This window comes from Tetranychus urticae, chromosome 3, assembly GCF_039701765.1.
Source record: "Tetranychus urticae isolate SD_2017Ah chromosome 3, NJAU_TeUrti_SD_1.0, whole genome shotgun sequence".
NCBI lineage: Eukaryota > Metazoa > Arthropoda > Arachnida > Trombidiformes > Tetranychidae > Tetranychus > Tetranychus urticae.
Window position 1 is genome coordinate 15,484,640 of NC_142960.1, and position 14,538 is coordinate 15,499,177.

At 33.7% G+C, this 14,538-nt stretch overlaps 3 protein-coding genes across 4 annotated transcripts in view; 1 reads left to right on the forward strand and 2 right to left on the reverse strand.

Annotated features, from left to right (window-relative positions):
* Window positions 1-974: 974 nt before the first annotated feature.
* On the reverse strand, window positions 975-3,494 carry LOC107364280 (uncharacterized). Of its 2 annotated transcripts, XM_025161211.2 has the most exons (4): window positions 3,260-3,494; window positions 2,248-2,867; window positions 1,680-2,182; window positions 975-1,619 (listed from the first exon to the last, which is right to left on the reverse strand). In XM_025161211.2, the coding sequence occupies exons 2-4, from the start codon at window positions 2,831-2,833 to the stop codon at window positions 1,224-1,226; spliced, it is 1,485 nt and encodes a 494-aa protein (XP_025016979.1). In that variant the 5' UTR covers window positions 2,834-2,867; window positions 3,260-3,494; the 3' UTR covers window positions 975-1,223. The 2 variants fall into 2 exon arrangements, with proteins under 2 accessions (XP_025016979.1, XP_015787104.1); XM_015931618.3 differs by lacking the exon at window positions 3,260-3,494 and having other exon boundaries at window positions 2,248-3,242.
* Window positions 3,495-7,586: 4,092 nt separating this feature from the next.
* Window positions 7,587-14,538, forward strand: part of Ac76E (adenylate cyclase type 2 Ac76E) — a 42,716-nt gene continuing 35,764 nt past the window's right edge. Inside the window, exons 1-3 of the mRNA XM_089269892.1 lie at window positions 7,587-7,973; window positions 8,248-8,592; window positions 9,697-9,846. Coding sequence (XP_089126018.1) covers window positions 7,833-7,973; window positions 8,248-8,592; window positions 9,697-9,846 — 636 coding nt within the window. The 5' untranslated portion in view covers window positions 7,587-7,832. The remainder of the gene's footprint in view (window positions 7,974-8,247; window positions 8,593-9,696; window positions 9,847-14,538) is intronic.
* Window positions 11,765-13,746, reverse strand: LOC112539037 (uncharacterized). The gene is made up of 4 exons (XM_025161203.2): window positions 13,360-13,746; window positions 13,245-13,298; window positions 12,810-13,154; window positions 11,765-12,736 (listed from the first exon to the last, which is right to left on the reverse strand). Exons 1-4 carry the CDS (start codon window positions 13,720-13,722, stop codon window positions 11,864-11,866), a joined length of 1,635 nt encoding a protein of 544 aa, XP_025016971.1. The 5' UTR covers window positions 13,723-13,746; the 3' UTR covers window positions 11,765-11,863.

Below are 14,538 nucleotides of genomic sequence, written 5' to 3' on the forward strand. Positions count from 1 at the left end.
CTGCCTGGAGATGCTTTGAAAAACAAGTTTCTAGTTAGCTCAACATTTATCATTTAAACATCAATAACAAGTTTTATCACTAATTAATGGCCATTCATCATAAAGGACTCATCAATAAAATTATAGCAATAATGTAATGTACATGTAATAACTTTACAAACATAATGTAATGTGAAATAGTAACAAGCATCATTGGCGACATTTGCTGTGACTTAATAAATTAATCACTTGAACGCATATTGATCATACTAAAATGCAAATGAAGCAATTAACTGTCCCAATAAAATATTAAAAATTAAATATGTGATTAAATTAAATGAAATAAACACCAACAAGGAAACATTTTCAAATGAATGCAATAAAGCTCAAGTGGTTTATTGTTTTTCCTCCTTTTTTAGAATCAAATCAAATCAAAGTTATTGCAATTTAATTTTCATACGTTTTTCAAAAATGATTAAACTGAACCATTTCAAGAAATCAATAATCAATAGTCCAGTAATTATGGTAAAGATGATCAATGTCTCCAGGAAAGTCTAACTGTTTATTCAATCTTCATTTGCAAACCTTTCCTGGTCATAAACAAAAGGTGATCTTGTTTTATTTTCCAGGCACAATTTACTCATTCAAAGCCTTTAATCAATCTTGCATTTGATTAAATGAAGATCAATTGATTAAATTATGATTCAAATGACACTCAGCTGATACTGTAAGCCTTAAGCCGAGTTACATGTACAAATGGAAGTGAAAAACAAACAAAAATATGAATTTTCAATATTTAATATTTAAAGTTTGTACATTTTTAACTAAGCCTTGAATTATCAACTCATTGGTGTGAATTAATTTCATCAAGTTCAAACTGATTTCCTGATAAATGTTTTGAAACCAGTTTTTTTGAACCACATTTAGCATAGTTCATATCTCAGACAATCTCAAGGGTTAATAAATGATCGAGTTTACATTTGAAAAGAAATATATTATTGGAAAAACAAATCTTTATTAATACAATAAAAGTGAGTTGATTCAATTTTATCAACTTGTATTTATCAGGAATGTTTATCAGGTGTGTTGAAAGGAGAAGGTAAAAACACAATTGTGATTAAAGATTATTACAATTTATATGAACAATGAGTCTGATTGGTTTACTGTCAATGACTTTTGCTTTTTGATCAAAAATGGTGACAATAAATTGTAGAGTGTTGATGATATCAAGATGAAAATGTGGGTTAAATGTGTTTCCTATTGAAGTAAAGGTAGCTTAATGCAATCCACATTTTACTGTACAATGGGACAAAAATGCGCCTCTCAAAACCTGAATGTTTTAATATCTTTGATCCAATTGTCCGATAAATTTCACTGAATATCATTAAAGGTTTCTTTACTTGGCTTGGCATCAAGTCTAACGTTAATGAAGCTTTGGCACAACAATGGTAAGATAAGGCAACAATCAACTTTGAATATTTAGACAATTTTTCAAGGCCTAAAGCCCAAGGATCTTTGGATCGAGTTAAAAGTTCAACTTCTTTCTCAGGATTCTCCATGAAAGCTGTGGGTATGTAACAGCGACCATCTGTTGAGCTGTCCAAAGCAATGTCACGAGCTATGTTGACCAACTGCATTGCCTGTAAAGACAAAAATTAAATGATTGAGAAATGATTCTTCACTTAAGATTTGATACTTACTTGACCAATGGAGTAGAAAGTGTCGACTAGTGGTCGCTCTCGAGGTGATAATCCATTTGGATATAATCCACTTTTGTACAATTGAATTATGTGAAAGGTAGCCATGATTCCACCTCCGGCACAATGAGAAAATTCAATCAATTCTCTCTCATTGGCAATGTGCTTCTCTTCAAGATCCATACTGTATGTTGATACCAAATCTTTCATTGGGCAACCTGGTTGATAGTAAACGGTGCGACTGTAAGCTCTAAACACTTGGTAAGCTTCGTAAGGAAGCTTTGATTTGTAAAAACTCCAATCAATTGAAGGTTCATTTCTTGGATCAATTGGCTGGCCAACATCATAAGTCCATTTTTCATCGCGAGATGAAAATAATTGGTCCATAAATTTAAGAACAATCTGGTGATTTTCAAGTCTCTGACTCATATTTAACCGTCCATCATCAACCAGATCATCTGAAACTCTAATGAATGCATAAGCAATTGTCACATCGATTCGAGCACCTGTAAAATGAATAAATTAACTGGTTAAATTGAAGGGCAATACAAGATAAAAATGACCAACTTACTTGAAGTATAAAATGGCAGTGAAACAGTTAAAGTCTCGCAGTGATGTTTCAATATTTTAAGACAAACATTGAAATCGTCAAATATCGATTGATCCTGGTCAATTTCGTCGTCAATTAAAGCCAAAAATGTTTGCTTAATAATTGGTATTAAATTGTACCTTTGATAGGAACAATAGACTGGATATCTTTTGGTAAACAAATCTTGAATACATCTTGACTTGTCCAGCGCACAGACCAATAGTAGACTTGAGAGGGAAACCAGAAAACATTCAATAACATTGCTACTTGAATAAGCAGATGAGACACTTGAAACCAATGAACTTTTAACACACTCTAGGCCAGTCAAAATAAAAACAGGTAACAATAAAAGGAAAGGATTAGCCACAAGACGTCCCATAAAATAGCTGCCGGTTGTAAACCATAGAAACAAAATGACTCCAGCTGTGAACAGTGAAACATGAGTGAGCAAACCGTTTGAAATGAGCGTAGCTATTAGACAAACAAATAAACAAATTGGTCCATAACGTTGAAGATTATAAGTTGACCGGTCAAGAGTGAAATATTTGCAAGCAATTGTCCATCTCATCCAAAGTATAGACCAAAGAACGGTGCTAAATACTCTTAATGTAAAGTGTATCAAAATTAAAATTAGATTAACCTCTTCAGAATGGTTACAAGCATCGACTGTTGGACAGTACATTTGCTGTTCAGGAGTTTTCCTGGACACAGCAATAATGACCAGTAATGAGGTAAAAATGGATGACACAATTAACTTGAACTTTTCACATGAATCGAGTAACGGTAAAGAGACAATCCATTGAAGTAAAACAAGCCAAACCAGTGGACCAGCTGGCGTGTTTTCCAGTAACCCATTGTAACCAATTTGATTACCGGCAAGGCTTGAATTGTATGAATAGTTCATTCTGGTAAATGAATGTTTACTTCAGGTTGACAAATGTGAAAAGTGCTTCAAGTTGTGGTCGATGAAGCTCAACAACAACAAGTGACTTACCATTTACTCAATAAATACTTATACATTTATCCTTTCACAGATTTATGTATCTGATGAGACTTTTTTTTTATATTATTTTTTCTTCTTCTTCATTACGTAAGCTGACAGAGTTTTAATAGCATTGACATCAGAACCATAGTAACAGTGAATAAAAAATAAAATGAAATAAAATATTAATATTAGTTATAAATGAACAATAAAAAAATTTCACTATCGCTATCAACATTGGTTGTAGTTGATTAGAGAAACTCCCATTTTCCTTTAGACTCTTCAAGTTTAATGATAATTTTTTCTCGTTGTTGTTTGATAACGACTGTAGCTGGTTAGTGGCCAATAGGGCCAGTTTGATACAATTTGCGTCTTTAATCACAATTTCGACAATTATGTTTTAACCTTTTGTTTCAGCTAAAGTCAATGTTGACCAAAGATTAAAGCTTTGTTAGATCTTTGATGTTGACATTCCAATTTTAGTTTGGAGCTAAAAGTAGGGCGCTTTTTTCAAACCCTTTTTCAGACATTCAATAAGAGATTTAAAGTGCCCATTTAATGGTCATTTTGTATTCAATTATAACTCAATATCTGACTAATCAGTCAAGGGCTTGCTTATTATTTGATACATTTTAATTAATGGTTGACAGTTGCAGGCTTATTGAATGTTGTTTTTATTTTCATAACAATGTTTCATAGCCGTTGAGTTGATTCCAAAGATTGTAACTTTTGATTGACAGTTTAAATTTTTTGTCAGTTTAATTATCTCATTCATTCATTCGCATTTTCTAAGTATCCATAATTTCCATGATAAGATCAGTCCATGTAGATTCATTTGGCAAAGGGTAATCTCAACCAGTTTTTACCAGGAAACGACTGCAAGAAAACTGAATTGATAAAACATAAATACAGTCTTTGAATTTGTTTTGTTTTTGATTACAAGTTTTCAGCATCAGCTTTTGAGTCAATAGTTGCTAAACAAATGAACTTGTATTCAATTCTTGATTGTTTCATACTTTAATTGTTCATTCGTAAGTTGAAATTTATTTCTGACCTTTTTATGTTTAAAAAATTCTGAATGATAAATCTAAACATGTCAAATTACACGTTAAAAATCAAATAAGGTTTAGCATAATCAAAATGCCAATCATTAATGTGTAAAAATATCAAACCCAATATAACCTGTGGGGAAAAAGTTTGGGAATTTTTGGTTTTTTTCTTATATCTCGTAAGATAATGGCTTAATTTTTTTGAAAATTCAACATGTTATAGTTGTATAGTGTAGCTTTGATATCTGTGAAATCCAGAATGAAAAAAACAAAGGCCACTTTACAATCATCGCTCAAACTCGGAAGAGAAAAAAAACGTTTGAAAAATTCTCTTTGGTACATGTTAAACTGGTTTCGTGAATAACCCCATGAACGACATTCGATGTAGGTTAAAAAATACATCAATTGATGCAACTCTTCAAGACCTTTCAGTTAAAGTATGATCCAAAAAATTCGCATAAGTCGTTTGAAAGATATTCAATTTTGAATAATAGGTTATTAAAACAAATAACCAAAATATGAAAAAGTCTCAAAAATTGGTTTCTGTCTATGAGAGTTTAACATGTACCAAAGAGAATTTTTCAAACGTTTTTTTTCTCTTCCGAGTTTGAGCGATGATTGTAAAGTGGCCTTTGTTTTTTTCATTCTGGATTTCACAGATATCAAAGCTACACTATACAACTATAACATGTTGAATTTTCAAAAAAATTAAGCCATTATCTTACGAGATATAAGAAAAAAACCAAAAATTCCCAAACTTTTTCCCCACAGGTTACCAAAAGTAGCCAATTTGATTATCAAGTTTAACAGTGACTGCAGATGATCCTAATGCAAGATGAAACTCAATTGTTGAGAATCGTTGTTATTAGCAGTTACATAGCGACAAGGAAAAGTGCTTTGCTCACTTTCGGATTTAGAAGGGATAACATATTTCGACTCTTTATCAACATCCAAATCAAAAATGTGTTAACGATCTTGATCACACAATGAAAGTGTGTTGATAACGAATGAATCGCTTGTGTCTGCAGATATGTCTACATGGGTATTTGCGAATCCCTTTGGATAGTTAATCGACTAATAAAGGTACATCATCTGTTAAAGAAGCATTTCATGGGCCTCGTCTGATAAGAAGATGAAATGAAGTTGCTTTCATCGGACCCCTGTACTCTTGCAGCGACAGCTCTGGTATTGGAGATTGGGACTGCTGACGAGACCGCTTTGGTACCGGACACCTGGACCGTTGACACAACAGTGCAGGCTTCGGACCCTTGGACCCTTGATGAGACAGTTCAGGCTTGGGACCTTTGGCCCGTTGACACGACAGTGCAGGCTTCGGAACCCCGGACCCTTGATGAGACCGCTCAGGCTTCGGACCCTTGGACCCTTGATGAGACAGTTCAGGCTTCGGACCCTTGTACTCTTGATGAGACAGTTCAGGCTTCGGACCTTTGGCCCGTTGACACGACAGTGCAGGCTTCGGAGCCTTGGACCCTTGATGAGACCGCTCAGGCTTCGGGCCCTTGTACTCTTGATGAGACAGTTCAGGCTTCGGACCTTTGGCCCGTTGACACGACAGTGCAGGCTTCGGAACCCCGGACCCTTGATGAGACCGCTCAGGCTTCGGACCCTTGGACCCTTGATGAGACAGTTCAGGCTTCGGACCCTTGTACTCTTGATGAGACAGTTCAGGCTTCGGAGCTTTGGCCCGTTGACACGACAGTGCAGGCTTCGGAGCCTTGGACCCTTGATGAGACCGCTCAGGCTTCGGGCCCTTGTACTCTTGATGAGACAGTTCAGGCTTCGGACCTTTGGCCCGTTGACACGACAGTGCAGGCTTCGGAGCCTTGGACCCTTGATGAGACCGCTCAGGCTTCGGGCCCTTGTACTCTTGACGAATCCGCTCGGGCTTCGGACCCCTGGACCCTTGATGAGACCGCTCAGGCTTCGGACCCTTGTACTCTGCACGAGTCCGCTCGGGCTTCGGAGATTGGGACTTCTGACGTGACCGTTCCAGTATCGGATTCCTGGACCGTTGACACGACAGTTCAGGCTTCGGATCTTTGGACTTTTGAGGCGACAGTGCAGGCTTCGGACCCTGTGACTCTTGATGAGACCGCTCTGGTTTCCTACCTTGTGACAGCTGATTTAGTAATTTGTGGTTTGGTTCACTGGCAGAAGAGGGCGTTCCAGTAGTCTCCACATCTATAGTGATTTTGAATGAGGATGATGATGAATTATGATGAGGTGACCGACCATGTTCGCTTGATCTTGAGGTCTGATTGTCAGTGGATGAAACATATATTTTCACTATATTGTTGTTACCGGGTATAACTATGTTGAAATTGTTTCCACTATGAAGTTGGAAAAATCCTGGAACACCAAAGAAAAAAGGAGACATGTACGAATTTTTGAAAACAAACGGGACGTGGGTAACTTACCTAGATCGGTATTAGACATCGTGAATAAAGAAAAATATTAGTTATCCAAATTCAATAATAAAGCAAAAAATCTGATGAAGAATTATGTTGACCAAGAAAATTGATGCAAAAGACAAAGAAAATAGAATGCCAACCCGAAAAGAAATGAGACAAAATGAGTGGTCTGAAATACGAGACATGGTTTATATAGCGAGTGAGAACATTCTTGGCCTAAGGGCGGAGATTAGAAAGAAGAAGATAAAGAAAACAAAAATTTGGAGTCTGGATAGTGAAGCCGACACAGGACATAAACTGTAACTTCAACATATTTTTAACAGTAAAACTTTGTTAAGCAATTAGAGTTTCTAGGAATTGCTAATGTTGTTTTTCCTGGAAAAGGCCGATTGCTTAGACTCCACCTCACAGTGTTCCTATTTAAGGTCCAGCGATAGTCCGCACTTGGCAGTGAAACTCTTAACAAAGAAAACTCAATTCAATCATCAATCCAATTTAATCAATTCGCTGCAATAGTATTAACTAACAATTAGCTCACTCATTATCAACCTTAGATTTAATTTAAAAATTAATCTGATTGGATCTAAATTTATATGTCCATGTTGCCTTTCCTTAGTGCAAAATGCGCAACATTATGTGTTTGATTGGTGAAATCGCTTTTCAGTTAAATCATTGATCATCTCGATTACTAGCTTTGAACCATGAGAATTGTCTTGAAAATTTGTTTAACTCAACGGATCGTTTGATCAATAGATGGCAACATGTACATGATGTTTCAGTTGTTCAGGTTAACGCATGATTTTGATTGAAAACCGGCGATTAAAGATGAAAAATAGTTTTGTATAGTTCATTTGAGTGAAGATAAATGTTCAATGCTTCACAAAATTTTGTTTCAATGGACTTAGACAGTGTGGGCTGATTGAATATAAATTGTTTAATCAAATTTCACTCAGTCAATCCTTTCAATCGAGTTAATCAATCGTCAACACAAACAGACAAGAACAAACATTTTGTACGCAACAATCAGAACAAAAATTGTTCAAATTCAATGTCGACTTGAAAGATTGTTTAAAGAAAAGGTTCAATAAATTACTCGAAATCACCATGAAATCTGAATTGGATCTTGAAGATTTAAAAGAACGATATATTCGACGTTTACAACATTCGTTACTTCGTTCTTTTCTCTTCATCGTTATCATTTACGGAATAATTTACTTTCTCAATACACTCATCTTATCCAAACAAGTAAGTCCAACTGTTTTGATAGCAATTTTACGAATTTCAATCAATCATGTAATTGCACCGAATTGAATAATTGATGAATGAAAACAAGGTGGAAAAGCAAATGAAGACGAAATTTGCAGAATAAAAGATGAAGAGTTTTATCAATTATTCAAACCATTTACATGACATTTAAGTTGACTTACGAATTTATAACCCAAATCCCAAAAGTTTAATCAAATTAAGTAATTTTGTGTTTACATGGACTAATCATTATCATGATCATCTTCATTTTCAGGATTTATTTGATCATCACATAAAATCAATCACAGTTTTGATTGCTCTTGTTTCCCTTGTGGCCATCTACATAATAATATTTCCTCAAGAGATTCAATCCAGATTTGCTCAATGCATGATAACCCTTACCTCTTGGATATTTGCTACATTAATTATCACGGATACACTTGACTATGGATTAAATCGTGATCTAACCTCAACCCTGGCAGCCTTTTTTGCCATCTTTAGTTCACAAACAATGTTACCCTTTTCCCTGAGAAGTTCAATATTCTGTGGAATACTTGTCATTCTCTGTCAATCACTTCTGGATATATTTGTTTTTATCGAGATTTTCAAATGGAGAAAGGTAAGTTGACTAAAGAAACAAAAAAATTACTTTTAAAACAAATCCATTGAAATAGATCCAAACCAAAATTGCCTTTTCTCGATTATTAAGATTGACTTGATTGTTTAGCGTTTTGAATCCTCTGGCTAAAACTGAATTAGTTTTTTTTCACCTAAAAGGCCATTTATTGCAAGTTAACGAACACTTTTCTCACAATTTTGAGACATTTCTCAAGTTGAATTTGATTGAGCAAAACAAAGCCTAAACCAGTAACTTCAAATTTGGTTTACTTCTAAAACTGAAAATCTTTTATTTTCTAGAAATATGATATTCTCCTCAGGTCATTTCATGAGAAATTTTTATCTTTTAACTTTAGGATTGAGCACAGAGTTGGTGTGTCATTTTTGTGGTCAATTTGACCAGAAAAGATCGCAAAGATTTTCAATGAAAGAGTAAATTGTTGAGAAAAAATGACAACTTTGCCAGTTTTATTGCATTGAAGGTAAACCAATCGAGTAAACTTTTACTGGGTTTGAATGGGAACAAAGAGAGTTATTTAGTGAATATTTATTCAGAGATGATTGCTGATAATTTACCATTTTAATATGGATTGATGAAAATAATGAGAGTTGTGAATTGACGAAAATAATCAAAGTGAATCACTAAATTGATATAACAAATAAATCTGGAAAAGCGCTTCAAGGCATAATATTTTACTTAATCGAGTTCCTTTTGTAAAGCAAGTAAAAGGTAGAAAAGCAATTATCAGCTGAGACGAGATGAAAATGATTTAATAACCATTCCAATTTGAGTCTCTATTGATGTTGACAAAACAATTTTTGAAGCAAACAAAAGAACCAAAAATAAAACCGAAAAGAAACGCTTAACCCAAATTTCAGGTGAAACCCAAATGTTGCCTTTGATTATCAATATTCATCAAGAAAAATTATATTTCTATTTACCTTTTGTTCACAAATTAATGTGGCAAAACATTCAGGTTCCACTTTTTTTCGAGGTAAAGTTCATTAATCATGATGAACAAAGGCAAAAATTGCTCAGCAAATAGCATTCTCTAGTCAAATAAAAGTCCAGACAATTTGAGCAACCTTTTCCTTCTCATTGCAGATGTTGTCCGATGGCCTTTTGCTACTTGTCGGCCTTCTTGGTGGCATTTACCACAATCGATTGACTCAGTACATCTACGAGCGGACCTTTGCCGGTGCAAGTGGAGTCATTGATGCACGAATCAAACTTGAATATGAAAAAGAGCAACAGGTTAATTTGATTTTCATTTTTCATCCAAATCCAAGCAAAAACAGAAATCGAAAAAGTTTCCATCAAAATTGCAAACCAATTTCAGAAAATTTGAAGCAAAAATTTCGATTCAATTGAACCTTTAACTTGAACAGTTTGAGCAATTTAATGAGTTTCATGGTTCATCAGTATTTCACTTGACAGGAAACTTCACACTATTATATTCAAATCAATGGCTACAATTGAAACAATGAATAATGAAACAAATGAATCTGTTTAGTGTAAATGAAAATGCTAATCAATATTCAAGTCTAATCATCTTATTGTAATGTTCATTGAGAGTCTTTCCTGTTCAATATTTGAACCGAAAAGGCCGATTGAAACATCAATCATGTTTGAATTGAATTGAAATATTGATGATGAAAGCTCCTGAGGTGATGAAACAATCACAAAATAATTGCAAGCAATTAAAAGATTTCAGGATTCATCTGATAATCAGTTTGAAGAAAACTTTAAACTTGCACTTTGGGTAAACATTGAAATGGTTGTTCAATGTTCATATCATGTTACATGAACTGGGAATGTTTAATTTAATATGCAAGTTGGACAAACAAGAATAAAGTGAAGTGAAAATTTTTTCTCTTTTTTCAAACAAAAATTATTCCATTTACTATAAATATATTATTCATTTCATCATTTATTAATGGTTGTTATTAATGATGTTATCAGTGTTGCTGTTCCGGGGATTCAAATTGAAGGTTCACTAGATAATGACAGAGCATGAATTGAACATTTACACAAATGATATACAATTAAGCATATCATGAGAATGAGAAAAATGTTTACAATTAAAATTAAATGTTAAGGGTAAAGGGAATAATCGTTTCTTGTTTGAAACACAAAACATTATTGTTATTATTCATTAACCAGCTTCAACAGTTTTACCCAAAAAATCAAGGACTCAATCATTAATCAAAAACTAATTGAAAATATTGTTAAATTCAATAACGAGTTTGCTTGAATAGCAAAAGTTAATAAGGTTGACCAGGATCGATTGGTTGACCAACAAGTTTCAAGTCAAACTCGGCTATTAATAACAAACTCAAGTCAACCGAACAAGAAAAAGTTTTCAAAAAGTTTTCTTTTCTCACTCAAACATTCAGAATTTCATCTGAAAATCTTTTCCAGTTCAGTCAATTCCAAACACATAAACAATTGCAGAATCAAAGCTTGCCAAACTTCAACTCGAAATTTCGACTTAATTGCTTTTAACTTTTCGAATAAAAATTGAACAATTTTCAGAATAAAATTTTCATTATTTTTCATGTCAATTCTGATTCCATTTTGTGAATGTTAGATGGAAGCGAAATGTTGAGCGATTAATTTCACGTTTGAAAGGTTTGTTTTCTGGTTAAACCCGAGTAAAAATGTCATATGTGTCGGACATAAAATATGTGGAAATTAACTCTTTAATTCATTTAAAGTTTGTGGCATATGAATTATAAGTCGATGTAGCGTAGTTGAAGATTATAAAGATTTATCAATCACCTTTATAAGTTCGATAAAATGTATGCTTTTTGATATTTCTATTTGATAATTCTATATCGGCGATGTATCGATTTTAGAAGAAACTAAATGATCAATTTCAGAATTCAGATATATCGTCGCGATAGAGAAGCCAAGCGTACAAGAAAGTCAGAATACAAATACTGAAGTGAAGAAAAATGTAAAAAGTCATTGAGAAGCGATATATTATTCTGAATTGAAACTTTATTTGTGATTTTGATAATAATACTTCGGTGATATAGAGATTTTAATGAATAGATATTTGAGATCTTGTGTCTGACTTATAGAAATTTTTAAAGAACATTATTTTTTGAATTTAGAAAAGATAAATATATGAAATTAAACAACAATTAGGATCAAGTAACGATAAATATTTGAAATTTAAACTTGTTAGACCATGATTTATCGGAGATTAATATGAAAAAAAGACTGTAAGTATGAAAATAAATCGCTATATCGACTCTGTGTAATCTTATTTTGATTTGTTTCTGTTGCTTGTGCGGATTGTTTGAGTGCTGTTGCGAGGGTTAGGTTTTTTGTTGGATGACGCCGCTTTATTCTTGCTTGATTTTGGATCTTGAGAGTTCTTTGCACTGTCAACCAATGAGCCAACTGAGCTTTCATCCTCAAGAATAGGAATCGATGAAATATTCGGAACACTCTCTTTATCTATTGATGTTGTATTGCTTGAAGATGGAATGGCTTTATCAGTTGACCCAGGTTCTTCTTCATTGGTATTTTCTTCGTCTTGCTCGCTTAACAAAAAGTCACCTTGTAATTCCTCCGATGTATCGGCCATGTAGTATTGCATGTAACTTGCATATTTCCGACACGAATCAGATGCACCAATCATTAGATCAATGAGTTTCTTTTTCTCGGTGTAAACCTTCATCCAAAAAGGAGGGTTATCCAAAACATTTTGAATGTTATATCGAGGATAAAAGATTGGAAAATCTTTATACTTTTCTCGTAGATTAAGCTCTGCTTCAGTGTGTTTTTTTGTTTCACGATTATAAGCGAGAGTCTCGCGGATGATTTTTTGATAGTCAGCGGATCTTTGCGCTTTTGCTGCTCTCAATGATTCGTCTGATAAATCTTGCTCACGGCATATCGCCCATATATCTGAACTCGTGTCATATATTTTTGACATTTTGTTTTCATCAACTTTGACCAATTCTTTGTTTCCCTTTTTAGAGATTCCAGTTGATGAAGCATTTTTTAGCTCTGCATGGGTGCAAGAAAGATACATCAGGTTTCTAAAAAATTCCAGAAAATTTTTGTTCTCTGCAGCTTGTTTCGTAACAATAGAAAATTCTACTGGCCAAGTATCACCGATAATGAGAAGCTGTAAAATAGTATAAAATATAAAATAATGATTAGATATATTGCCGATATATAATGTTAAAAATAGAACTTACGTCTCCAACAACTCGATATGACGGTTGTATATTGAAATAATAGCCTCCTGGTTGTGTTTTTAGCAATTTAATGCACATATCAGCGTATATAAATGCTGAAAATGATAATTTAAGGCCGAAATATAAGACCTGTCTAGCTCCCATATCCTCAAGTTTTTCAACCTCTATTTCACCGATAAAATCATCTAAACTTGGCCCAAACTGTTGAGCTTTTTTCTTCAAGTCAGCTTGAATCTTTGAAAACTTGTCATGAGCCATATATCGAGTAGCTACTTGTTTCTCAATTAACTCCGCAAATTTATCTGTATCCTCTGTATTAGCGACGAATTTAGATTCGTCCTGTTTCTGGATATATCGGCGATATAGAAAGTAAATTAAATTAGTATTAAATCTTATAAAAACTCTCAAGAGAATAAAATGAAGATAAAAGATTACCTTATCTGTAGCGGCGCCAGAAGTCTTTCTTTTTTTCCTTCGTGGTTGAATTTCCTAGATAAAGAAAAATTTTGATTATCTAATCAAAGATAAAGCGGCGACATAAAAAACTTACCTCATCAGAAAGCTCAGTTTCTGTTTCATATTCATCAAAGAAGCGTTTAAATTGAAATCCCATTATTTCTGCCAAGGTGTATCCATTATTGTCACGGTTAACTTCAGAGATACTTTTTACTTGATGTTGTATTCCTTCATAAAGCGGCGATTGTTTCAAATCTTCAAAATTTTTTTCGGTGAGTATAGCGATCCCATAGAAGAAAAAATTCGGCGTTTTAACTTTAACTGAAACCTTTTTTTCCATTTTCACTAATTTATAAAGCTTGTTATGGTTTTTAACATCAATATATCGACTTTTTAAACAAGTATAAGATCCATTTTTAAAGGAAATAAGAAAATAATAAGGGTCGGAAGAAGCCATTATTAACAATTGAAGTGAAGTGATACAAGGGGAAAATAGAAGTGAAGTGAAAAAAATTATTCTCACATGTTCTTTATCTCGTTTCTATGGTAACGTCCTGCAGGTGGCAGCACATATACTTTTGTGTCCGCTGTATGTCGGCAACATATTTATCGAGAGTATTGTAATATTGGGATATATCGGCGATGTGTCGAAAGAGACGTGGACAAAAAAGAAATGCAAATATCTGTAACACCGGCGCTGTATTAAAGAAAAGATGTCGATCTAATCCATGCAACATCAACATTACAGAATCGATTAATAATGAAAGTTTGCAAGAAGATTCGAATAATAACGACTCATTAAGCCAAGTTGAATTGCAAACAATCAATGACACATCACCGGCATATCGAACGAAACGAGATATTGCTCATTTATTCTTATTGAAGATCTGCAAGAACATTTCGAACGCTACATTTGTATCGATTTTATCGATGTTGCGGACATACAACGAAAATATTCCTAATACATTACATAAGTGTTATCAAGTCATGCAAAATGAGAAGCTTAATAATCTCTACTATTTGGAATGCGAATGTGGAAGGTTCATCGGTGGTATATCACAGGATCAAATGAAAGACTTTCTTTTCCTTGATTGCAGATGTGGAAAGTCTGTAAATGTTCGAAACCAAGTGAAGAACGAACGCTTCATGATTAAGCTGCCAATCAAAGAACAGATTGAAATGATACTTCGCTGCTATAGTAATTTTATTATATCATCAAATAGAAGCCAATCTAGCAGCATAAAAGACATTATTGATGGAAAAATAATAAAAA